The sequence below is a fragment of the Eretmochelys imbricata genome, chromosome 3 (genome assembly GCF_965152235.1).
Source record: "Eretmochelys imbricata isolate rEreImb1 chromosome 3, rEreImb1.hap1, whole genome shotgun sequence".
Classification (NCBI taxonomy): domain Eukaryota; kingdom Metazoa; phylum Chordata; order Testudines; family Cheloniidae; genus Eretmochelys; species Eretmochelys imbricata.
Genome location: NC_135574.1, coordinates 129,400,079 through 129,427,858, shown reverse-complemented (window position 1 = coordinate 129,427,858; position 27,780 = coordinate 129,400,079). Strand labels below are relative to the sequence as shown.

Genomic DNA, 27,780 nt, shown 5'->3' with positions numbered 1-27,780 from the left:
ATCCCCCCCTCCCGGGGTTGTGTAGTAATTTTTGTTGTCAAAAGGGGGTCGCAGTGCAATGAAGTTTGAGAACCCCTGACACACAAATAAACTGGGTGCCATCTGCTGGTGCTTAAGAGTATTCAAATGCCAATAGTTTATGATGGGCCACCAACAAACAAAAGCTTTTAAAATGCTTGTATTTTGAGTGAAGGTAAATTATGGTAACTATTTAGTTATTTACCTCCTTAACAGCAGTAATGTTAAAAAGTTGAGCAACCTCAAGTTAAGATGAACTTGGTGCTGAATTGTGTGACTGGGAATCAGATCTGGGTCTATTCTTAGCTCTTTTCCAGTGTTACCATAGGTGCTTCATATCTCTGAGTGGGAGTTTCACAATTTGTAAAATGGACAATGGTGGGGTGAGGGCTAACTCAATGTTTTACAACACTCAGATTCCTACTTTGACGGTGCTATACATGTGCAAAGTAATGTAATAAAATAGAAATCACCTAGGTAAAGTAAGCGATGGCCAATGAATTCATGACAGTTTGTCTGTCTGTCATTATCAATGACAAGACCTCCTCTCTATTAAAGATTACACAGGTACAAGCTGACTCAATCACTGATGATCAGTAGTATATTCTTCTCCCATTTACCACTAAAAGTACAGTAGACATATAAGAAAACAATATCAGTGAATGATTTGTTTATTTCTTAAAATACAGCTGCATATTTTAGACTTGTTGAAGTAATTAGCAATTTAACAGTTTGTGGAATAAGAATTTTTTTCCTTATATTTTTCTCCTCCAGAATTACGCCTCCTCAATTCCAGCTCAAAACTGCTATGTCAGGGATGGTCTAGACAATATTTAGTCTTGTGTCAGGGCAGGGCACTGGATTAGATGACCTACTGAGGTCCCTTCCAGTCCTATATTTCTTCGATTCTATGTCTTTCACCTGTGGTACAGCTCCTTCTTCCTCCCAAGGCTCAAGGCATCCCAGGTGGGGCAACACTGTCAGGTTACAAAATCTGTCTTCCAGGCACTGAGGGGCCCAGTCAAATGTGCATCTTCAGGAAGGCCATTTTTTCCTTGTGTGATTACCTTTTCTTGTCCATAGGCCTCACATAGCTATGACTAGCCTTGGCCAGGAGGACAGAAACAAAGCACTCTAACACAAGCTAATACTCTTTGGACAGGAGCACAGCACCTGCATGGAACTCCTGATCCAAACCCATGATTTCTAAGGAGAAAATAATTTTTTGCTTAGAAGTCTGGATAATTAGCAGCTTCTGGCTATGGTCCAGCATAAGAAGAAAAATGTCTGACCTAAATATCTATGAACCTATGAAAAATGTCAACAGAGAGTGCCTTTACATCTCATTGGCAATTCTTAAAAAGTGCCCAATCCTAGCACAGCAAAAGCTCCCACTAAATTCATATTTAATTTTAGTTTACTACCACTTCATGTATTGAGGCCACGAGAAGTCCCGGAAGACCCTGATGTAAGACAAGCTACAAAATGCTGATGCACAATTAGAATTTTTTTAAAGCACCATTGCATATAATGAGGTTTCTGAAACTAGTGGTCTTTGAATAAGCCCACATTTCTACGTTCTCCCAAAAAGTTTGAAAAAATAGCAGCTAGTACATTTACACATAAAGTGAATAGCTGGTAGGAAAATATGGCAGGACTACCCCACCCATACTCGTATCATCCTCAGAAAGCAAATCAGACAAAAATAGTGTCCTATTTAAACAAAGTGAAATCAGCACCAGTTTTTTTTTTAATAGAATTAAAAATGCTGGGCTACTGTCAATTATTTATTTAGCTGCGTTGTAGCTTTGTATTTATGTCACAGTACATGTATTGTATTTCAGACAATAAAAATACATATGAGAAAATCATAGTACCACATTATGTACAAATGACAGCATGTTTATGTTTAGAGAATTCAGAGATTAGATGGGAAAAACTCGATGGATAGTTGGCTCAAAAGTGGACATCTGCACAAGACCTAAGGCGTGAGAGCAACCGAGCTAACTAGTACCAGAATTAATGAAAAACTAGCAACTACTAATATGTAATCATTGTACCATAACGATAAATCAAGCTTCTACAGTGGCTATGGAATTCATTTGTTAATAATCCTTAACATTAGAAATAAACCTATTCTTTGAGATACAAGAAGAATTTATGTATTTTCTTCATGCCAAAAATTTGTACACACAGATTTAATCTACAATATATGCCCACACATTCTATACACACTACCCTACATGTAATAGGGAAATCCGTATGACAAATTGTAGGCCTGTGAGAAATTAATTTATGGTACATGATTGGTTGCCACACCTGTGCACTGTCCACTAATCTGTATCATTTTGAGCATTCTACACACATGGTACAATCATTTCAACTGTTGTGCTTCAAATTGCTGACAAAAAAAATGAATTTATGAGAGAAATATTTGTTTTGTCCCCTTACCCCCATTTGGAATGTCCCCCCAAACTACAGAGGCCCAAGGCCCAGGATGAGCAATATTTTCTTCTCAGCCAATGACCGGTTTAAGGTTTGATGTATAATACTGCAAAGGGCTAGAAATGGGACCATTACACTACTGAAAAGGGAAATACTAGGTTTCCCAATAGGGAACACAGCTCTCCTTTTGCTCTGGAAGATCTAAGAATGAGACTTTAAAGCTGTGAGCAGTTTTGCGTCTAGAAAAAACATAAGTGAGCTTAAGGGTATTTTTAAAGATTTCTAAAATGTTTTAGCTATACTTTTCTTCTTCCTTTGAGCCTTGCATAGATGGTCTCATGTAACTAAGCCACCTGACTTTACAGGTAGATAGATACTTAAAAAACACAGCTTTTGTATTTAAAGCTATCTGAAATACTTCTAAAATACTTTTTCTGTAAAAGATGTGGCATTACATAGAATGTGTGTATATGTGGCATAAAGGTTTATCCGCACTTGATTGGGATGACTTCTTAGGGTATGTCTACACTGCAATTAAAACCCCACAGCTGGCCCGTGCCAGGTGATGTGGGCTCACAAGGCTTGGGCTAAGGGCTGTTTAATAGCAGTGTGGACGTTCGGGCTTGGGATTGAGCCTGTGAGGTAGAAGTCCACATGTCTAGAGCACAGTTAAACAGCCCTTAGCCCATGCCCAAGTCAGCTGGCAAAGGCCAGCTGCAGGTGTCTAACTGCAGTGTAGACATACTCTTAAGCTCACTCACGTCTTTACCACTTTAGATTTCCTCTATCTCCTTCACCACATAAAAGTGTCCTCTGTTTCTGTACACATTTCCTTTACTATTAGATTTCATAACTGTCTGCCTTAGGCTTTTGTAAAGTGCCATCACTGTGGTAAATAATTCAAAATTTGCCTCAGAACAAACACATACTCTTATAAACATTACATTAGCAATGAAAAAGAAGTATCAGAGGTACAAAATGAAATGGGATTGGAAATACCGAGTGAAGTCAGGGTAATGTATTTGTAACTAAATCCTTCCCACCACCAATTTTAAAATGTGTATTCAATTTGACATTTTCTTGATGGTACAATAGAAATACTGAAGTGATTTTTATTATATTCAATGTATAGTACTTTATAAAAACATATCTTGTCTTCTTATCACTTTTCATTCAGTTCCAGTCAAGGACAAAGTCATCTGGGCCATCTAAAATACAAACAGCCTGTGATGAGCTAAGCAAGACACTCAAGTATCAACATGTAAACAATTTCAAATAATAAAAATCCCTGTGAAAAGATATAGCAGACAAATGGCTCCTGTGGCCATACAAAATGAATAAAAGTGTGTTTAAAACTTCAAAGAGTATTTAGGGTAAATTTTTCAAAAAGGCTTAGGAGCTCAAGGCCTGGTCTATACAAGAAAATTAGGTAGTTTAACTAAGTCAGTCATGGGTATGAAAAACCCACCCCACTGAGTTGCGTTGTTAAGCCAACCTAAATCCACGTGTAGCCAGGGCTAGGTTGACTGAAGACTTCTTTCACCGACCTACCTATCACCTCTCTGTCAATGGGAGAATCCCTCTCATTGGCATAGGTAGTGTCTACAGTGAAGCGCTACAGTGGCACAGCTGTAGCATAAAGGGTTTTGGACCCAGATTTTCAAAGGTACTTAGGTGCTTAAAGAAGCATATAGGATTTAAAAATCCCACTAGTGCAGTGGTTCTCAACTGTTACCTGGGCCGCAGGTTGAAAACCACAGCACGTTCCCCTCTAACTCCCCCCCCGCTGCTCCCCAGACCCTTATACCCAACACCTCCCACCCAGAAACCCCTCCATAGAGTGGGCCCAGGCGCAGAGCTCTGGATAGGTGACTGGGTGGCCTTTAGCACGCAGCTGGGCCGTTTCCTTTAAATACCATCTACAGTATTTACAGACTGGAGTGGATGAATGTAAGATTCCTTGTGGCAGTTTTTACTGACATCTATGATAGAATCATTAGTCTGACTATGAGTTTAATATTTTTACTCATCCTTCAGTGATGACATTATATAGAGAGGTTTTCATAAAAGAAGATGACAAGGCCACATGTAATCAGAAAAGCATCTAATGGCTGAATAGTATTTACCTTGATTCCCTCAAACTGTTTTAAATAAACTAGTATATTTGGAGAAAGGAAAAGAGAAGCATAAGTCTCTCCAGTACCAACAAGCATTATATGACTAATGTAAAAGTCATGTTAGGTAATCAGTTTTATGGAATTATTGCCTGGATTTTAGTGACAGTCTATGGGACTTAAAATATAAATAATATTATTAACAACAACAACAACAAAGGATTCAGGATGTTCTATAACTTTCCAAAGATTTTTCAAACATCCGTAGGAAAATGTTGCTCTCATTGCTATCATACTTGCTGGATATTATCATTTCTTTTGCTTTAAAACAGACCCGTTGAAAGTCTCTGGGTCAAGATAAAAGGGGGAAAAAATGGGGGCAATGTCATGGTAGGGGGGTCCACTGCAGACCATCCAATCAGGAGGTGGCCGAGGCATTTCTAGAACAAGTAACAGAAATATCCAAAACACAAGACCTTGTAGTAATGGAGAATTTTGACTAACCAGAGTTCTGTTGGAAAACATACAGTAATACACGAATTTTTGGAATGTGCTGGGGACAACGTCATGTTTTAGAAGAGTGAGGAAGTAACTGGGGGGCAGCCATTTTAGACTTGATTCTGTCTAACAGAGGAATTGGTAGAGGATCTGATGATTGAAGGCCATTTGGCTGAAAGTGATCATGAAACTACAGATTTTATTATTCTAAAGAAATGAAGGAGTGAGAGCAGTAGAATAAGTACAATGAACTTCAAAAAAACAGTCTTTAACAAATTCAGAGAACTGGTAGGTAAGGTCCTATGGGAAGAAAATCTAAGGGGAAAAGGAGTTCAGGCAGCTTCTCAAGAGACATTAGTAAAGACACAACAGCAAACTATCCCAAAGCAAAGGAAAGATGGGAAGAAGAGGCCAATATAGATCTATCAGTAGCTCTTTAATGACCTGAAAATGAAAAAGGAATCCTATAAAAATTGAAGACATGGACAAATTGCTAAAGATGAGGAAAAAAGAACACAAAAGGACAAAATCAGAAAGGTTAAGGTACAAAATGAGTTGCACCTGGCAAGGGACATAAAAGGCAATCTGAAGAGGTTCTTTAAGTACATAAGGAGCAAAAAAAAGATAAAGGAAAGTGAAGGAGCATTATTTAGTGGAAGGAGAGCTAACAAATCCAAGGAGGTTGAGGTGTTTAAAGCCTATTTTGCTTCAATGTTTACTAAAAAAGTTAATTGTGACCGGACGCCTAACACAATTAACAACAACAATGGGGAAGGAACACAAGCCAGAACAGGGAAAGAACACTTTAGAGAATATTTTAATAAGTTAGATCTCAGAAATACTTAGGAGGGAGACATGATAAGATTTAGAAATAGCCTCGATGTGCAGAGTTATTCCCCTCCTAAACTGCAATGAAGTGCTGTTGGCACTTATAAATCAGCACTGCATTCCAGCAGGGAAGTACCAATGTTTCACTGGTAAGTGAAGTTTAAAAAAAGTGATGTCATCTTCCAATTTTTTCATCAGGCTACAGTAAGAAGAGTATGGCATAACCAACAGTAGCCTCCTAATTCAAGAACTGACACAGCATATGTACTGTACACTGTTTTTAATGGGCACACTAAGTTCTCGTCTGCAATGTAAAACAATATTGGGAAGTTCTAGTTACATTATATGAGTGCTCTAGCACCGTTAAAACTTGATTTGGACTTTCCTGTATAAATGGGAATGTGTGTTTTTTTAACCATAACTGGATAGTGCCAAGCAGTAACCAGATCCCCCGACACTGGTTTTACAGCAGTTAGTGAAACCATTCTCCACATAAAGTTAGCTCAATCTTAGTGTGGAAAGGACATAATGGGCTGAGCACCAACAGCTCTGCATGAAATAATTGGAAGCTGCGGGTGCTCAGCCACTCTGTAAAGCCCCTTGACAAGAGTGGCAAGTTGTATGGGCCTGTGGTGCCCACGCTCCAGGAATATTCAGGGCCTGGGGGCCCAGCTCCACCAATGTTTGGGGCCGGTCTCTCCCATAGCCCTGCCTGCCGCCCCCCCACACCTCCACTGAGTGTTCCTCCTGCCCCCACGCACCTCCCCAGCCTGCTGGAGCAGAGGGACCCTGCCTCTCCCCTGCAGCTCCACGCTGACTCCCGCTCTGCTGGCTTTCAGCATCAACTGCCGCTGCAGGGTCCTAGTGCCCCAACCATTACTGCCAGGGCAGGCTGCCCTGACCCTGCCCTTCCCCCTCAGACCCTTCCCTTTTCCAGCAGGATCCTCCACCAGCACAGGGGCCCCCCACCCGCAGTCACCGCTCCTGCCCCACGCTGGGCAAGGGGCAGCCCATCCCCCACCCCCAGTGAGGCTACAGTGAGGGGCAGCAGCAGGGGAGGAGGCACGCATCTGATGGAGCCCCCCCTCTCCCAGCACCCACCGCAGGGCAGGTGAGGGGGCTTCCTGGACCTGAGAGGGGCCCTAGGAGCACATGGAGTGACAGTGGTGGGGGTGAGTATGCTGCCGGGGCGAGAAGGGGGCCTTTCCCCCAGAACTCACTGCTGCCAGCGGGGAGAGGGCTGGGGGGAGTCCTCCTCTCTAGCCCCAGCCCCGGGGCAGCCTGCCTGCACCCCACACTCCTCATCCCCAGTCCCACCCCACCCCAGATCCTGCACCCCCAGCCTCCCCCCTCCCACACACCAAACCCCTCATCCTCCATTCCACAGCCCTCACCCCTGCACCCCCTCCCATCCCCAAACTCCCTCCCAGAGCCTAGACCCCCTCCCTCTTCCCACACACCACCTCCCACCCCCAAACTCCCTCCCAGAGCCCAACCTCTCACCCCTTCTGCACCCAAACTCCCTCCCCGAGCCTGCACCCCTCCTCAACCCCAATCCCCTGCCCCAGCCCAGGGCCTGCACCCCAGACCTCCTCCCCTCACCCAAACTCCCTCCCAGAGTCTTAGGCAGGTGGGGGGCGGAATTGTGGGGTAGAGTTTGGGAGGGGGAGGGTTCTGGGCACCACCAAAATTTCTACAAACTTGCCACCCCTGCCCCTTGAATCCTGGCTTTTGTAAGTAAAGATGCTATCTGTGGGAGGAATATTATCCTTTCATTCAAACCCATTATAGTCCTTCTGTAATCTTTGTAGTTCTATTATTTACCGGGGAGCAAGCTGGAACCTTCTCCTCTGGCCTTGATGTCTCCTCTGGTCTCGATGTCCTTTACCTGGAGTGTGGAAGGGGAAATAAAATATTTTCCTCTTAACATTCAAACAGGAAAATAACTTATTGATGATAGTATTTAAGAAACAACTCACTGAGGTGTATTTTGAAAAAAGAACATTTCCCCCTTTGTTACTGCCACAACCCCTCACTATTTCTTATTCTACATCCATTTCAAAATAATTCAGTTGGTATTCAATGAAGGCCAATATTTTTTAAATTTAGGTGGCTAAAGTTAATGGTGGATTGCTCTTCTTAAAGACACTACGCCAGCTATCTGCATAAATCTTCACTTTTAATACTAGTACAGCCAATTACTTGCAACTGATGGACATACAGTATGGTCCGCAGACCAGGTTGTACCAGTTAGGGAAAGGACAATGTGATACTTAGGACTTATCTACACTGTTTTTCGTATTCCTTTAATCTACATCTTAATTTTATCCTAAATGTGAGTAATAGTGACATAAGAAGCACCCTTATATCAGTACAACTGCATTCACTGTAGGGGATTGTACTGCTTTAACTATATAGGTTTCTATAGGCAAAACAGTATAAAAACAATGTGAAGACCAGCCCTTACTTCAATAATGAAGCATAATCAGATCTGGTCAACACTACAGTTCAACCTGTGTTAGCCAGAACAATGTTTAAATAATTCTTGTGAGCAAGACATTACCATGGTGGTGGCCTTGGCTAGTGTTGACAAGATCTAAATATGTCATAAAACATTTTACAAAATCATGCTATAAACTAAGGCCCTGCAGTACAGCTGTTGCATGTTCTGGAATGTGATTTGTTGAGTTTGCACAGGTGAGTGTCTTAACTACCAGGCTATAGACTCATTCTCACTCTTTTTCCCTGGCCCAATGACGATCCACTGTCGTTCACAGTAACAATTCAGTCATTCACCTAGGATGTGGTAGACCCAAGTTCAAGTCCCTGCTCCAAAGACTACTTAATTATTTATAAAAAGTGGAACAGCTTCAAGAGGAGAGAATGAGAAAGGTCCATGCCAGAATATCCCATAGCTCAGTGGTTACAACATTCTCCTACAATGGGGAAAGACCCAAGTTCAAATTCCTTCTCCACAGCAGGCAGAGGGGGGAACTGTACCTGGGTCTCCCACATCCCAGGTGAGTGCTGGTTAATAACCACTGGGCTAAAGCTTATGAGGGAAGTGGGCACTTCCTCATTTTGTGATCCTTGGCTTGCTTTTGTCAAAACATCTGACAGTCACAGCAAAATTTTTCAACATTAACAAAAAGTTTTGATGTTTTTGGTTAGGTCAAAACTATTTGATGAACTTAAGACAAATTTGCAAAGAATTCCTTTGGTTGACCTGAAACTACATTTTTCAGAGAATAAACTATTGAGGCGAAAAATGTTGCCCAGCTCTACTCTCAATTCCCTTTCCCACATCTTTGGCTCACTGAGGCACTGGCCTTTTCTGTTTCTTTAGACAAGCTTCCCAATACCAGCGCAAGAGTCACTATACATAATGAAATTGTATAGTCAGGGCCAGACACAAACAACACAGAAAACTGTTGTGACTGCATAAAAGATCAGACTGTGTATAACCCTCATATGAATAAAAGGAAGCTATTGAAGATTTTATATGCTGTTATAAAAGAGTTGAGTAATGGACGGATAAGTTTGATTTAGATTTTGTTAATTGTGTTTTGCACAGGGATAGAATTAAGGTTGTTTGGAAAGTGGTTTGTATACTGATCAATGAGAATTTTTCTGTTTATTAGTGTGAGTACTGAGGTTAGTGACAGAATTGTTGATGTATCCTTCGCTTGTGATTTCTATAGTTCTCAGTGTTTTGTTTATTTTTAGTGATGTGTGGAAAGGTACAGCGTGTCCTGTTTTGAATCACATTTGCAATCTTAACAATTAATGAAGTTTTGTTTGGAAATATGCCATGTGGTCCTGTCTACATAAAGCTAGCAACTCTGTTACCTAAACTGGTTTATGCTAACTTAGTTGAATGGGGTCAAACTATGTTTAAAGAAAATTTAGCAACAGCTTCAGTTTTAAATGGTGTGTTTTTTAAACAGTAAACAACAACAACAAAACAATATAGGTAGCACAATTCCCAACCGAGAGTAGATGGAGACCATATCTAGGGTGCCCAAGATTTGTTCAACTAAGTACTGCTTTGTGTACACCTTGGGAGCCTGGAGCTCACACCAAATATGTGAAAAACCTGTGGCTGACTTTAGTATGGAGGTGTGACCCACCGAGACTATTACTACCATCGTGCAACATTCTGTCTTAATCTGAGTGATTGCCCTCAGATCAGGCTGGCGCATTGCTTGCTGGGACCCATAGTCTCCATTAGCTACATCCCTAAATTAAAGAGGAGGCTAGAAAGCTACCTTCAGTTCAGGACTCTATGGGTATGTCTACACTGCAATTAGACACCGGCTGCTGGCCCATGTCAGCTAACTTGGGCTTGTGGGACTGAGGCTGTGGGGCTGTTTCATTGCTGTGTAACCTTTGGGCTCTGACTAGAGCAGAGGCTATAGGATCCTTTGAGGTCGGACGGTCCCAGAGCTTGGGCTCCAGCCCAGGCACAGAAGTCTACACAGCAATGAAACATCTCTGAAGCCCAAGTCCTGTGATCCTGAGTCAGCTGGCACAGTCCAACTGCGGATGCTTAATTGCTGTGTAGACATACCCTGTGAGATGCACCTGAATTATACATATTGTATAACTGTATGGCCAAAACAAATTTGCAAATATGGGATTTAAAACTAGACTGGACAATACAACAGAACATGTACTGCAGGGAAAACCCCTACACGTGTAGGAAGAGAGCCTGAATGGATTCATTAGGTATTATATAGAGGAAAGATGGTACTGTGGTTTGGGTGCTAGCCTGTGCCTTTGGGAGATCTGGGTTCAAACCCAGGCTCCATGGTAATGGGAGGTGAAAAGACTGGAAGGGAGGGGGAGATATGGACTCAGATACAGAGCTTGAAGAGGAAGACTAGAACTGGCTAGGCAAAAAGACAGGGAAAAGAACCTGAGGACTGGGACTGGGTAGGTAAGGCGAATGGGACAAGCAGCCTGGATGGAGAAGGAACAGGAGCACTCTCCCTTCCCTCCAGAGCCTGGAATGGCACCCAACACTCTTGAGTCTCACCATTTCCCTGCTGTCAGCAAACATCTGTGAAACCCACTGGCAAAATGTATACCTCATCCCCCTAGTGCTGTTCCACACAGAGAATGACAACTTCCTCTTGCTATCAGATATGCCATTAGCTCAAGAGGCAGAGGTGTGAGTGGTGGAACTAAAGGTTCCAACTCTGCTGATGACCCATGTGGGTGTCTATATGATGCCACATGATGGAATTTTTGTTGTTTGCAGTTTTTTAAAAAAACTATGACATGACACACACACATACACACACTCCAAAAGAACTTTATCAAGTTGCAAACTTGAAAGTCAGGAAATATGCAACCTTAATTCTGCTCCCACCACCCCACCTTTGAACATGCATTTTGAGTCTTTATTTACATGATCTCAAACCATTTTTTCCATAGGACCCCTCACTCATTTCTCTAGTAAACCTATTTTATATATACATAGGAAATTTGATCACACTGGAAAATCATGTTATTACAGTCTCCTGGGAGTGTTAGAACATGGTTTGGTTTCACCTCTATAGAAAAGGCCAAACTGGGTTTTAATAACACTACTGCATCATGTTTTTACATGACCCAGTGCTGTTATTAAGAATACATTTTGCAATAAGATCTCTGTGGGGCTGGACCCTGAATTACATGCTTCCTAGAACAGAATCATTAAGACAGAGGGTCAGTTTTGACTCTGTTTATAACCAAGTTACTCAGCAAGGTCGTATGTTTTGGCCTCATCCACACAGGCCATGCCAAACAATTTTACTCGAGGGTCTAATAATAGGTATCACATTGTCTATCCTGTGCCCACAGGAGACCAACTATATTTAAACGTTCTTGTTTTTTTTTAAACCAATCACTTCACCAAACTTCTTTAGAAAGCAAAACTAAAAATGTAGAAGAAACTCAGGGTTACATTGCTGTACTGCAGCCCCAAGAAAATATTTAGTCTGTTTTGGATGATTCTCCTTCTTCTTATGCTTGGTTCCTCTAAACTCCACACAGATGCCTCCTGACCCTGGCAACATTTTCCCTCCTTCTTGTAATGTCACCACAACCTGTTTCCTACCAGGGGCATTGACCTTAGCTTCCTTTAAATGTCTCTTCTGTTCTACCAACAGGTGTTGCTGGTGAGTGATTTATGGTCAACTCTCACCAAGAAAGAGCACAGCTTGCCTTTAAATCTTAACATTAAGCATGTGCTCAAGTGCTTTTCTCGATTGTGGTATGAGTTAGGATCTGAAACTAAAGGCATTAGCTAGACATTTCTATGCTACTGTGGTAATTGAAAACTACTAAAACTTTCTAAAACTATTCAACTGAGACCAAAATGAGAATTTTCAGACCCACCGAAGAATTTTTCCAAAAGTTACAAATGAGTGAAAACACTGGGTCATAATGGAACTATATGTAACTTGCAGGTTTAGCTTCAGCTAATACTAATACACAAATCTCACTGATGCAATGGAGTTTTGCCATTTATGACTATGGGTGCAAGATCATAACCATAATGTACAAATACATGATGTACGTTCAGGCACAGACACAGTCATATACCTTTGGCAGTGTCAAATCTATTTTTTTATATTGATTTTTTACCTGAAGGTTGTGCTTCAGACCCATAAAAGTAAGGTTGAGAGCCTCTCCACTGGAATCCCCTGTTCTGACTATGATATGGTGGAACAAAAGAAGTTGTGTATGCTTGCTGGAAGCTACGTTCCCTTCCTCCTTCTTGCATTTCTAAGGAACAATATTTATCAGTTGATATTGATTATATACACAATTTTATGAACAAAAGATAAATCATATTCTGCATTTTTTGGAAATAACATTTTATAAGACAAGTGCCACAGTATTCATGTGTGACTTTGATTCCTCCAAATGAATTAGCACCCTCCCTCTCCCAGGTAACATAATTAACTACGGTTCTGTGCATGTGCTTATAGCTCAGTTTCTATCCACACTCATCATGGTTACAAGCCGTATAAGAGTGCTTAGAAACCATGCTGAAACTCTATTATGGTGGTAGTCAATGGTACAGTTTTGGTTAACACAGCTATGTTTAAAAAAAAAATCTTTGTCCACATTGGAGCCTTAAATCATACTGGAAACAGTTAAACATGAATCCACAAGTCATGGTAGATGCTAATGTGGTTTGATGTGCCATTGATGAGAGGATCTTATAGGGACACCTTACTCCATTTTCATGCATCTTTTTTTGTATATCTAGTATCAGGTCTCCAAAAAGCATGTACCCCCAAATGCCAAACAATGTGGCAATGGAAAAAAGAGATGTACCAATAAAAAAACCAAAGCACCCAATACAGAGGACATGACATATATCTTAAGACTCCATACACTTATCAAGGTTATCAAGAAGCTTCCATCCACTTATATAAACAGCACAAAACAAAGAGTGGGGAGGGAAAGAAAGGATTCTTCTTACATTCGTGTATAAATATGATCAAAAGCCTGAGACTTGATTAAATCTTTCCTCTTGCTGTCTGGATAACATATAAGATTAAGAGAACCATGCCCATTTCTATTATCTGCATTTCATCAACAAATAGGCACAAAGGCTAAGTAATTGTGCAGTAACAGTATTTTAAAATGCATCAATTGTCATTAGAACTCATGCTGACTCAAGCTTTAAATTGAGAATAATTACAAAGGATTTTGAAGCATCAGCATTCACAGACTGAGCTGTGAAAAAATATAAATGTGTGTTCAAACCCCTTCAATGTTGTTAACCCTGAAGAACACTTCCTGAAAGCAGAATGGGAAATCCTGAGTCATCTAATTGCTAAGGAACAAAAATAGCTTTAGTCACTAAGTGCAAGAAGAGTTATTAGTCTGACAGTAATCATGATTGTATTTATTGCATACATACATTTTATTAGCTGCGCAACTGGAGGGAAATATTATTTCACCTAAGTTTGGGAAATCATGAAATTTTCTAAAATCAGGAAGCTTTGACTCAAATTCTTCCTTCAGTTAGTGTCAGCAAGTTCTCCCAGGATTTACTTAATTGACAAATTCCCTGGGGGAATTGTTGAAAGGTAATAGATATCATCAATATAGTGGCTTTACTGTAAAATTAACATGATGCCAACCTGTGATAAATCCGTTCCCTCGCCGTCTGCTCTGAATTGTTCTTTTCTTTACCATGCAAGCCTCGCAAATGAATGACTTCAGATTCTGGAACTGCATGTGCAAAGATCCCTGCAGACAGTGGGCTTAAATCAATGACTGTTGTACGTTCTTTTTCTCTTTTCAAGAGTAGCACCACTATAACACCTAAATAGCAATCAAAAGAATTTGGCAAGTCCTGCCTCATAGTATCTTTTGGTTTGTCTTCCTCAAGACCCAAAGCTAAAAATATTCCATAATGAAAGAGGATTCGGGGGGGAGGAGGGGAGAGGAGGGGGGGAGATGGGGTATTTGTTCCTCCTCCTTTCTTGATAAAGTTTGCTTTTCTTGCTCCATTCATCTCTGTAAATTGCTTTGCACCCCTTGCTTTCTATTACACTGACCTGCCGCTACAAACAGATCTGACTAGACCTACCTAACCATTACCTTAGGCAATGATGGCTAAGGCAACTTGATAAGGACTGATGCATAGATGCCTGTGTTTATTACAGTATTACAGTGATGGAAACTGAATCAGTGAGAAACAAGTCTGCACATTTTACTTCATATACCCCAAGAAACACTTGGCAGAATAACTTCAGCCATATTTTAGATATTTGTTGATTGACAGAATATAACCTAGACTAAAGATGAAAGGAGGGATATAAGACAAAAGACTTGATTTGTTTTGATCCTATGGAATCCTGTTTTGATGGAAAAATCCAGTTGTCCAGAGGACAAATAGAACTAATTTAACTAAGGTCCCAATACAGCAAGGTGCTGCATTTCCTGAACTTCCACTGATTCAAATGGGATTTGCAGACACTAATTACCTTGACATGATCAGGTCCCAATAACTTATCCATTTTTTTTTATTTTTGGAATGCTGGTAGAGGTTAGGCGAGTATTCAAGGCTGGGGATTCTCTGCCTGACTACAAGCTAGTCTGCTGATTTTCACAAAGCCGAACTGATTTTCATTGGGACAACAATTCCATCAGTATCTAAGAGGAGACCCAAATGGCTACTTGATAAGGTTGAAAGGTTGACAAGATAGCCACTAACTAACTAGAGAGGTTTAACTAGCTCCTGGTGGAGTTCAACTCACTCAAAGTTTCAGTGAATTTTCCTAACAAAGTTTCTAATTTGGCAAACCTGATTATCAATACAGTTTTGTTCACAATTTGTAGCTTTATTTTTCTATCTATGCTGACAAGTTTCTGTGGATAGATCCCATTAATACTAAAATACTCCCCTTGCATTCTTGGGAGAAGACGCTCAGAAAGTACTTATGAAGAAGACAGATTGAAAGGCAGCAATACAAAAGAGGACAAAACATATAATTTACGTTGAGTCTGTCAGTTAACTTATTTTTAATTTAAAAATAAAGCATGAACATATTTTATTAGTGAGAGAAACAATAAGAAGTCAATTAAATGATAATATCATCGCTTCTCTGTTTTATGAAGTTATTATATCCAGTTTCTGTGTGGATAAACAAACTAACTGGATTACTGCTAAAGAAAACAGAGGCCCAACATAAGTTTAATTTATAAAAAAAATCAATAACTGTTTTCATCTGTAACAGAAGCCCAAGTCTTGTCCTTCCATTGCTATCCATAGTGGCTGTTGATATCATTTACAGCTGGTCTACACAAAATTGCACTAAAATAACTAAACTGGTTTTAATTCCTACCTTTTTCTGTTTTGGTGCACGTCTCTGTGTGGACTGGCCCTTAGAATGTGCAGAAAGTTGCTAACCTGTGCTATGACTGGACCAGATAAAGTACCTCTATTATAGTTTACTTAAAGCTGTTTCTTGTACTTAATTATATCTTTATGATTAAAACAACTCTGAGACTGCATCTCCTAACTCACTGAAGTTACATGGACCCACTCCAAAGCACCAGTAGAGAAGTGATACCTAAGAGTGTAGAGATAGAGAGCAACAGTGAAAAGAGCAATTTTTTCAACTTTTCAATAGCAGATCATCATCCATAGAGTAACTTTTCTGACTACAATACGGTAGCTCTCAGTAGATCATATTTACGATGTTTATAGGAAGACTGCTAAGAAATAAATACTGAAAGATCTTGGCTCCCAGCACTACATCAAGTTGTGCCAGGAAATAAGTACCAATTGTATCTATAAAGCTAACTTTATAATAACAGCAACAACCAATCACATAAGTTTGTTGCGTTGCCAATGTCCGCAGCTAAACTGGCATCTCTAGGGAATGCATCTGAAAACAGATCCTTGCCTTTCAAACTGAAAAGTTGGAAAACTATTTCATTAGTCTGGGAGCTCTTTCTGCCATATATGTAGCATAAAACCCTAACTAAAAAAAGAAGAAGATATTCAAACTACTCTAAATATTCAAGAGTCTAGACTGACTATTTTTCTACAACAGAACTGTTCACTTAGGGAAGGTTTAGACTATGATAAAGGGTGGCTTAAAAAAAAAAAAGCCCTACTGTAGATATGTTAGTTGGCCAAGGTGAACCTTGAACTCCCTTCTCGGGTTGACTCAGTTAAACACTTGTTAAAATACAACTTGCCCTATCTACACTAGGGGTTTACCTAACATGTTACCTAACATGTTTTAAAAACACAAAACAAAACCCCAACCCTTTATCCTAGTCTAGATATTGTTTGCAAGAGTCATCAGAAACTTGGAATCTACTAAGTTTCCCAAAAGAAAAACATTAGTTAACAAGTAGTTTCAGATCCACCACCTGTCTGTGACCTCTTGCCAATTTTTTGTGGTTTTAAATTAAACAGGAAAATATAAATGTATTTTTTTAATCTCCCCTGTTGCTGTGGGAAAGGTGCATGCAAACAACAGGAGAAACTATCAGCCTAATCCAAAACCCATTGAAATAAAAAGAACAATTCTCATTGACTTCAGTGGCCGATTTGGATAAGGCTGTGTAGACCCAACCTGCAACTGACTCAGCTTGGGCAAATCCCTACGCCTGTATGGGATCATGCCCATGGGGGTCCACCCACATAATAAATTCCAGGATTGGGGCCTAATTGGCTACAAAGGAAAAACAATGAAACCAATTGGGCCAAAAGAAATCTGATGAGGTTCAATAAAGATAAGTGCAGGGTCCTGCACTTAGCACGGAAGAACCCAATGCACAGCTACAGACTAGGGACCGAATGGCTAGGCAGCAGTTCTGCGGAAAAGGACCTAGGGGTGACAGTGGACGAGAAGCTGGATATGAGTCAGCAGTGTGCCCTTGTTGCCAAGAAGGCCAATGGCATTTTGGGATGTATAAATAGGGGCATAGCGAGCAGATCGAGGGACGTGATCATCCCCCTCTATTCGACATTGGTGAGGCCTCATCTGGAGTACTGTGTCCAGTTTTGGGCCCCACACTACAAGAAGGATGTGGGTAAATTGGAAGGAGTCCAGCGAAGGGCAACAAAAATGATTAGGGGTCTGGAACACATGACTTATGAGGAGAGGCTGAGGGAACTGGGATTGTTTAATCTGCAGAAGAGAAGAATGAGGGGGGATTTGATAGCTGCTTTCAACTACCTGAGAGGTGGTTCCAGAGAGGATGGTTCTAGACTATTCTCAGTGGTAGAAGAGGACAGGACAAGGAGTAATGGTCTCAAGTTGCAGTGGGGGAGGTTTAGGTTGGATATTAGGAAAAACTTTTTCACTAGGAGGGTGGTGAAACACTGGAATGCGTTGCCTAGGGAGGTGGTGGAATCTCCTTCCTTAGAAGTTTTTAAGGTCAGGCTTGACAAAGCCCTGGCTGGGATGATTTAATTGGGGATGGGTCCTGCTTTTGAGCAGGGGGTTGGACTAGATGACCTCCTGAGGTCCCTTCCAACCCTGATATTCTATGATTCTATGAATTATACACAAAATCCTGTCAAATGTACTAAGTCAGCAAACTGAAAAAGCAGTAAAATAATTTCTCTAATATCTTTTAGTTATTGTGATCTTACGTGATACTTGCAATAACATCAGGTAAAACATTTCAAATAGAAGTGTGATTTTTAAGTGGATGATGAGTAATATTTTCAAAAGCTCCTAAGTGATTTAGAAATGTAAGTCCCACATTCAAAAGTGACAGGCAATTAGGAGCCTAAATTACACTAACTTACACTGAGACAGCCTCCCAAGTGCCCAAATCACTTCTGAAAATGTGATTTGGGCTCTTAAATTACTTAGGGTCAGATTTACAATGTGCCTAAAGATGCAGATAGGCACCTACTGGGATTTTCAAAAGCACCTGGTGTCTAACTCCCATGGATTTCAATGGAAGTTGGGTGCCTAGATGCCTTTTGGAAATCCTACTAGATGCCTATCTGCATCTTTAGGCACCTAAATACCTTTAAAAATCTGGCCAAAAGGCGTTTTCAAAATTTTATCCACTATGTTACTTTAAGGAACCTTTATGAATTCCTCTGAAATGTTTATGGCAGAAGTTCTCAGAAACACTTTAATATTAGAAACGGCAACACATTTTGTAATTCTCATTTTTTTTAAACAGATGACCAATTTTGTATTTGTTATTGTTTTTGAAGCAGCAAAAAACTATAACAGTAAAACTGTAACCTCCCCAATAGCCTCAACATTAATTTTACTTGTATGGGGGGCCACAGGCAGGGGAGGTCAGCTGGGGAAGGGAGGGGCAGGGAAAAGGATGAAATGAGACCAGTGAAACCCTCTATTTTAAAATAAAACAATGTTTGTAGTTGATGGTTACAGTTTTTCAGGTAAGAATGTATGACTTTTGCAAGGGATGTATATACTCACATTGCCCTCCAAAAGCTCCTCCAAAGAACAGCCTCTGTGTGACTGCTGATATTTCTCTTGAAAAAGTTTTCCATCAAACACCTTCCAGGGCATCAAATCATTCATATTCATTGGAAAACCAAGGGAACTATTGGCCATAATCAAAGTTGTAAGCCCACGAATGAAGAGAGAACCAAGCTGTACAGCTCTGGAATCAACCTGGGCAAGCTGTTGAAATTAAAAACACAGACAACAGAGGATCCAAATGAACTTCTGAGTGATGATTCCACCATAACACAGACTATACCAGGCAGAGGCCACTTCTGCACCAAACAATAACAATGACTCTTGATGCTGGCTCTAGGCCAGGGGAACTCTGATATTGCGGTCCTCTACCCCCACAGGTGCTAAAGAGCTTTGTAGCATCATCATGTTTATTAGTATATTGAGGTTTTAATTCACTGAAATAAAGGAATTTGTGAGATTTGTTTACAAGAAATTAGGAGTTTAAAAACTTGATACACTTAAAACTAAAAATTGGCTCAGTGAAAGACCAAAGAATGAGTAAAGTTAATTATAATCTCTACAATACTCCTTAAATACTAGCAGATCCCCCAGGGATTCTTTTAGTGTAATTTAAAACTTTAACTGAAATGATTAATTGATTCATAAATTTTTCATAATTGGGTCAAATGAGAAATGTTACCACACTTGATGGAGACCATACAAGCTATAAGATTTGAAGGAACAGGGTTAATTGTGTTCAAACTGTAGAAATATTGTAAACACTGTAAGACTTCCTCTGCCAGCAGTCAAAAGATCAAATAATTTCTCTTCAATGTGGATTTATTCAGAAGAAATACTGGAATGGTAGCGACATCATCTAAGAAATACAAAATTAACCTAAAACCTTGCAGCCAGGATAAAGTTGTGGTGAGGGATTTAACCAGCTGCTGTGCCAGAGTACAAAAGCCATAAAAGTTCTGGAGCCAGCAAGGGGACAATTTCCCTGACGTAGGCGTTGCATGGGCAGGTGGATGCTGCCTTCTGAGTAATGCCACCTCCACAGGCCCTGGCACAGGAGTCTGCCAGGGGCAGGAGGGCTTCATTCTTGGCAATGCCACCATTGACAGAACAGCCCCTGGAGGTTGCCATAACTTAAAGCAATTGCCCCGGCTGCGTAAGTTAAATCAGGGGCTGCACTGGCTCTGAGAGTAGCCCATATTACGGAGGGCAGAAAGGTGGCTTAAAGCCCCTTTTGTCTACCTTCTATTCCACATGGCTGCGAGTTCTCTGCTTAAGGTGCAACACAGAATCTCAGTCATTATCACTAACAATAACAGCAGCTTACAGCTTGAAGGATCCCAAAGACTAGAGATTCAGAAACTATGTACATACAACACCTCTGAAAAACACCTACAGAGTGAAGAAAACAGTATACAGCACACTGAACCACATTCGATTTTTGCCAAGGGACAGCATAGCAAAACCAAAGAGGCATGGACTCTTTACCGGTCACTTGGGGCAAACCAGGCCTCAGATTTTAAGGTCTCATCCAAAGGATCAACACACAGTAAATTATAAGGAACATAATGTATCTAGCTCCCTAGGGCGAAGGATTTCTAAGTAATCCCTATTATTATTCTTCACTAAACTGAAGGATGTTGTGTAATTCATTTAGATGAAATAGAAGTTTACCCCATTCTAATACCGTACTCAAGATGAAGAAAAACAAACAAACATACAAACAAACCTGTATCATTTAGAACTAAAGTTGTCTCAGTGACATGCCAAGGAAATGAGTATAGCTCCTTGTAATTTTTTTGAATGATATATACAGTAATTGTACTTAATAAGATGCATCTTGTCATCTTCAAAATGAAATCTGCTTGGTTTGTGATTATGAAATAAGATTTAGTAAGAGGGAGTACAAACAGAGCAAAAACATTGATGGGAATCTTCAGAACTCCCTCTGGGGTCAACATAATTCCTGCTGGGGGAACCTTTCAGAATTCTACCATCCTTCAACAAGCTTTTAAGCCCCTTAAATACAATTATTTTGTATTACAGTATGCGATGTGTGAGCATAAATCAAGTTCCTAGCATCCGAGTTATAAACAGAATGGGAATATTGAACCAAATTAGCAGAATCCCAAAGGCTAACATTGTAATACACTATACTCCAACCAACTACAATAGCATTACCAAAATTTATAATGACGCATGCCCTTCACTGTTGTTCTATTAATTTTAGATTAATGAGGGGAAAAAAAAAAAAAAAGACAGTATATTTCAGACAGATTCTGAAATGCCATCTTCCTAGAGGACTTCCCAGTACTAATGTTCAGGAATTTAATTGTAGAACACATGAAAATAGCCTTCAATAAACTAAACAGATCAAAGAAGTAAACTTCTTGTTTAGACCCAAGCAGGACAGGTTTAACTTGGCTCAACTCAAAATAATAATAGTAAACACTGTCATATGTGAGGGACAATCTGTCATCTTCTTACTCAACAGATCTGCTCCTGTGTGGATTCTGATTAATATCTGCTTAATTTACTTATCAAAATATACTGTTATTGATTTTTACTCCTATTAGCACTGAAGAGCTAGAACAGCTACTAGGGAATATTATTAGTACAGTGTGAGAGCTGGATTCCATTTTGGCTCATGTTTAAAGAATCATAGAATATCAAGGTTGGAAGGGACCTCAGGAGGTCATCTAGTCCAACCCCTGCTCAAAGCAGGACCAATCCCCAATTTTTGCCCCAGATCCCTAAATGGCCCCCTCAAGGATTGAACTCACAACCCTGGGTTTAGCAGGCCAATGCTCAAACCACTGAGCTATCACAGAATACATATTTAAGGTCTTGATCCCACAAAGTTTTATGCATGTGTTATCTTTTAGGCATGTGGGAGTTCAATGTAACTACCTATGTGACTAAAAGTTAAGCACATGTTTAAGTGTTTGCAGGATTGGAGCATAAACTTAAATTGGAGATTCTTTATGACTGTTGATGATGCACAAGTCAGAAAGAGCACAGACTGACTTTGAGGTCCCAGGCTGAGTTTTTAGCACTCACTGTTAGAATAAAAATCTTCACCCCACAATTCTGTGTGTATGTATGTTCATTTTCCAGAGTATAACCACACTTTTGTAATCAAGAATTGGGGATCTGTCCCCACCATCACTGGTACACAAATTTCACCATACCAAAAGCAGAACTGATCTACAATTTGCCCATTGTTCTCACCCCTGGCCCTGCCCCTTCTGCCTGAGGCCCCGCCCCTCCCACCAAAGCCCAGAAGCCTCAGAGTGCTGGGCATGGCTCTCCTCCCCTAGCTCCACGTGGGTGAGTGGGTGGTGTGCCCTGGAGCATCGAGCAGGCTCCACCCCAAGTGTGCCGGGTGGGCAGCACAACCCCTTTCCCCCGAGCAGTGGGTGCGCAGGCAGTGTAGGCTCGCCCTCCCACAACTGCAGGCTGGCCCCCATTAGCCCCAGCCCCAGCCTGGGGCCCCAGGCCATAGAACCTCACCTACCCACTCCTGTAATAGACCCCCTAACCTCTGGCTGAGTTACTGAAGTCCTCAAATCTTGATTTTAAAACTTTATATTACACAGAATCCACCATTTATTCATGTTCAAATCAGCAAGTGACCAATGCCTTATGCTGCAGAGGAAGGCAAAAAACCCCTAGGACCTCTGCCAATCTGATTTGGGGAAAATTCCTTCTTGACCCCAAATATGGCAATCAGTTAGATCCTGAGCATGTGGGCAAGACCCACCAGCCAGACACCTGGGAAACTCAGAGCCCTCCCCAGTTAGTGTTCCATCTCTGGCCATTGGATAGATTTGCTAAGTCACTGATAGGCCATATGCCATAGAAGACAATCTCATCACACCATCCCCTCCATAAACTTAACAAGGTCAGTCTTAAAATAAGTTAGGTTTTTCACCCCCACTGCTCCCCTTGGAAGGCTGTTCCAGAACTTCACTCCTCTGATGGCTAGAAACCGTCATCTAATTTCAAGTCTAAACTTATTGATGACCAATTTGTATCCATTTCTTCTTGTGCCTACACTGTCCTTAACTTAAATAACTCCTCTCGCTCCCTGGTGTTTTCCCCCTCTGATGTACTTATAGAAAGCAATCATCTCTCCCCTCATCCTTCATTTTGTTAGGTGAAACAAGTCAAGCTCCTTGTGTCTCCTCTCGTACTGTAGGTTCTGATCATCCTCGTTGCCGTTCTCCCATTCCAGTTTGAATTAATCTTTCTTAAAATGGGGGACTGGAACTGCACTCAATATTCCAAATGAGATCTCACCAGTGCCTTGTAAAATGGTAGTAAAACTTCCATATCTCTACTGGAAATACCTCAGCTGATGCATCCTAGGATTGCATTAGCCTTTTACATGGCCACATCACATTTGCAGTTCACAGACATCTTGTGATCAACCAACACACTTAGGTCTTTCTCCTCTTCTGTCACTTCCAACTGATATGTTCCCAGTTTATAACAAAAATTCTTCTTGTTAGTCCCTAAGTGCATGACCTTGCACTTGGCACTATTAAATTCCATCCCATTTCTGTAACTCGTTTTTAAGGTTGCACAAATCGTCTTGTATAATATTCCAGTCTTTCTCCATAGTAGCAGTACCTCCCAACTTTATGCCATCCACAAATTTTATTAGCACACTCCCACTTTTTGTACCAAGATCATTAATGAAAACGTTAAATAAGACTGGTCCCAAGACTGATTCTTAAGAAATTCTACTAATAATCTCCCTTCAGCCTGACAGTTCATCCTTCAGCATGACCCATTGAAGTTTCCCCATTAACCAGTTCCTTACCCATCTTTCAGTTCATTTATTAATCCTCACTTTCTCCAATTTAACTAACAATTTTTCATGTGGAACTGTATCAAATTCTTTACTGAAATCCAGGTCGACTATATTGACTGCATTTCCTTTTTCGAGAAAATCGGTTATCGTCTCAAAGGAAGAGATCAGGAGGAAAAATCTGCCTTTTGTAAAACCATGTTGTATTTTATTCTAATTATTGTTTACCTCTATGTCCTCAACTACTTTCTCTTTCAAAACTTGTTCTAAGACCTTGAATACAGCAGAGGTCAAATTAATGGAGTCAAACTGTAGGTCAAACTGTACTTTCTTGGATCACCTTTTTTCCCTCCATTCTTAAATACAGGTATTATATTTGCAATTCTCCAGTTCATAGGGTACAACCCTCAAGTTTATGGATTCATTAAAAATCCTTGCCAGTGGGCTTGCAATTTCATGTGCTAGTTCTTAAGATTTTTAGATGGAGATTATCCAGGCTTGTTGATTTGGTCCCATTAAGCTGTTTGACTTTGGCTTCCACCTTCTATTTCCATATCCTTCTTCCCATTAGCTACCCTACCAATGACCCCAGGCTCATCATTACCCTTCTTAACAACTGAGGCAAAGCATTCATTTACATGTTGGGCCATATCTAGATTATCTTTAATCTCCATCCATCCTCAATGCTTAGTGGTCCCACTTCTTCTTTCTTTGTTTTATTTTTATTTATATGGATAAAGAACCTTTTACCATTAGTTTCAATTTCCTTTGGAAGATCCAATTCTGCTTGGCTTTTGGCAATTCTCACTTTTCCCCCTATGCTTTCTGACCTCAAAGAGGTAGCATTCCTTGCTGATCCATCCCTTCTTCCATTCCTTGTAGGCTTTCTCCTTTCTCTTCATAACCTGTTTGAGATGCTTGTTCATTCAGTTTGGTCTGCAGTTCCCTACAATTTCCCCCCCTTTCTTGGGATGTAGGCTTCAGATTGTTTCTGCACAGATTGTAAGCACAGATGATCTTCAGTGGGATTCTATACCTCCCTAGAGGAGAAGAGTGAAGGTGAGACAATATTATGGTGATCAACAGGTGGGTCAGGCTATGGTGCTATAAGTAGGGCTTTCGGAGGCATTCACGGACAAAGCACTGTTGTCATGGCATGGACTCCACCTGAGAGGGCAGGGAAATAGACTTCTGAGATGGAGGATGGCACAATTGATTGAAAGAACTTTAAACTAGGAATCCAGGGTAGATGGTGGGGAGAGTCTCATGTAATTCTAATATTAGGTGGGAGGAAAATCAAGTAAGAGAAGATACAACAATGGAGAAAGTAACAACAGAAGATAGGAGAATGGACATCAAGAGGAAAGGTAGTGCCAATACTAATGACACTAACAGTCAGGTATGTGATAGTGGCAGTAAAATGACAGCACCTAACTGGGCGAGGAACCTGGGTGAAGCCAAGTAGAATCAAAGATCTTTGCACACCAGTGTAAGGGTACCCGGGGAACAAAATGGAGGCACTAAAACTACTGGTGCAGGAAGTGAAACCAGATATTACAGGGATAACAGAAACATGTTGGAATAGTAGTCATGACTGAAATACAGATATTGAATGGTATTTGCTTTCAGGAAAGACAGAAATAAAGGTAAAGGTAGCGGGGTAGCACTGTATATTAATAACAAGGTTGACTGCAAATTAGAAGTGATGGAATGAATACAAGGAAATCTATTTCAGTCAAAATCACTTCTGGGAAGAAAGGTTACAAAGGCTCCACTGGGATAGTGTTTGGGGTCTACTGCAGACCCCCATGGTCTGATCTGCATATGGCTAGAGACCTCTTTTTAAATATTTTAATGAAATAAATACTACTGGGAATTGTGTGATTTGTGGTGGACTTTCATTTCCTAGATACAGATTGGAAGACAATAAGGGTAGAGCTCAGATATTTCTGGATGTGATAGCGCATAAATTTCTTTGCCAAAGTCACCAAACCAGCAAGAGGTGATGCCATTTTAGATTTAGTATTTGTAAGCAGAAGGACCTCATAGAATATCTGGTTGTAGAGGACAACCTTGGCTCAAGTGATCATGAGTTAATTCGGTTTAAACTAAGGGAAGGATAAACAAAAATAGGCCTACAACTAAAGTCCTTAATTTCAAAAGGTCAAACTTTAAGAAATTAAGGGAATTAGTTAGGGAAGTGGACTGAACTGAAGAACTCAAGGATATGACTGTGAAGGAAGCTTGGATTACTTTAAGGCATGTTTCTGCAAGTCTTGAGGTTTCCCTTCGCCTCCCCTGCTATCATCCACACAAATCCCCTTCATAACTCAACTGTAATTTGTAGCTGCCTCTCCAAATCTTGGATCTTCTCTTCCATCAGATCTATCAGGCGACACTTCAGACAAATGAAGTACCTGTCAGGCAATCTCTCCAGAATAACGTACATCCTGCAGCTTCCGCATCCAGTCATCTTCATTGTCTCTTCCATTCCTCAGGTCACAACCACTGCTGCCTCTGTAGCTGTCATAGCCTTCCATCCTCAGCTCCTGTTTACTGTCCCTAAGGAACAGGGGCTTGCTCCCTTCTCCTCCAACAGCTCTCCACCCAAACTCCTCTGTTTTCAGCTCTGTTTGTTGGCTCCTAAGCCCCCTGCTCTTGATATTCAGACTTCTGAATTCTATTTCCAGTTCTGCCTCTGTGACATATAGCAAGTCATGCTGTGCTTCAGTTAACCCATCTGCAAAATGTATACAACTACTACGCATCCTTCTCAGAAGGATGTTGTGAGAATCAGTGTCTGTAAAATGCTTTCAGATCCCTGAATTAATGGTGCTGCAATATTACCTATTTGATAAAACTACAGATTGGCTTTCAATATTTAAAAGACTAATAACTAATAACTAAGATTTTGGGTCTCAGTCAAGGTAGAAAGCAGACCCACAGATTATGTCAGGAAAAAAACCCTTCAGTTTTAAATTTATTTTTCAATAGTATAAATCTTGGACGTCACTGTACGTAGAGGACAACAAGTAAAGAGACTTATTGTGTCATCAGTTTGGGAACGGAGAACCATCATCATTACTGACAGCAGTGTTGACAGTCTCAGAGAGGCACCAAGGACTGCACAAGTATCAAGTTTGCAGATGACACAAAATTGGAGGAGTGATAAACAGTGAAGAGGACAGATCACTGATACAAAGCAATCTGCATTGCTTCACAAGATGGACTCAAGCAAATCATATGGGTTTTAATATGGATGAAAGTAAATGTATGTATGTAGGAACAAAGAAAGTAGGCCATACTCACACGATGGGGGACTTTATCCTGGGAAGTAGGGACTGAAATAGATTTGGGGGTCCTGGTGGATAATCAGCTGGACATGAGCTCCCAGTGTGATGCTGTGGCCAAAAGGATTAATGCAATCTTTGGATACACAAACAGATGAATCTCAAGTAGGAGTAGAGAGGTTATTTTTGTATTTGGTACTGGTGCGACCACTGCTGGATACTGTATCCAGTTCGGGTGTCCAAAATTCAAGAAGGATGTTGATAAATTGGAAAGGGTCCAGCAAAACGCCACGAGAATGATTAAAGGATTAGAAAACATGTCTTAGAGTGATAGACTTAATTAGCTCAATCTATTTAGCTTAGCAAAGGAGGATGGTTAAGGGGTGATTTGATTACAGTCTATAAGTATCTACATGAGAAACAAATATTTAATAATGGGCTCTTCAGTCTAGCTATAACATCATCCAATGTCTGGAAGCTGAAGTTAGGCAAATTTAGACGGGAAATAAGGCACACATTTTTAACAGAGAGAGTAATTAATCATTGGAACAAGTTACCAAGGGTGTTGGTGGATTCTCCATCACCAGCAATTTTAAAATCAAGATTGGGCGTTTTTCTAAAAGATCTTCTCTAGAAATTATTTTGGGGAAATTCTATGGCTTATGTTACACAAGACGTCAAACTAGATTATCACAAAGGTCCCTCCTGGCCTTGGAATCTATGAATGACAGAACTACCTTGTAACCTAGCTGAACCCGTCCTCACCATGGCTCAGACACAGTGTTGGAAAGGTTAAAGGAAGTTCATGCTGCTGTTGATGCTGGTGG

At 40.6% G+C, this 27,780-nt stretch overlaps 1 protein-coding gene across 4 annotated transcripts in view; it reads right to left on the bottom strand.

The window, feature by feature from the left end:
* Positions 1 to 1,792: 1,792 nt before the first annotated feature.
* FAM120B (family with sequence similarity 120 member B) overlaps positions 1,793 to 27,780 on the bottom strand; it is a 90,632-nt gene continuing 64,644 nt past the window's right edge. For 2 of the 4 annotated variants that reach the window (XM_077813360.1, XM_077813363.1), the window contains exons 7-11: positions 18,845 to 19,051; positions 14,051 to 14,159; positions 12,537 to 12,677; positions 7,728 to 7,791; positions 1,793 to 3,671 (exon numbers count right to left, since the gene is read on the bottom strand). In XM_077813360.1, coding sequence (XP_077669486.1) covers positions 3,659 to 3,671; positions 7,728 to 7,791; positions 12,537 to 12,677; positions 14,051 to 14,159; positions 18,845 to 19,051 — 534 coding nt within the window. In that variant the 3' untranslated portion in view covers positions 1,793 to 3,658. The remainder of the gene's footprint in view (positions 3,672 to 7,727; positions 7,792 to 12,536; positions 12,678 to 14,050; positions 14,160 to 18,844; positions 19,052 to 27,780) is intronic. The other 2 variants (XM_077813361.1, XM_077813362.1) reach the window with 2 other exon arrangements.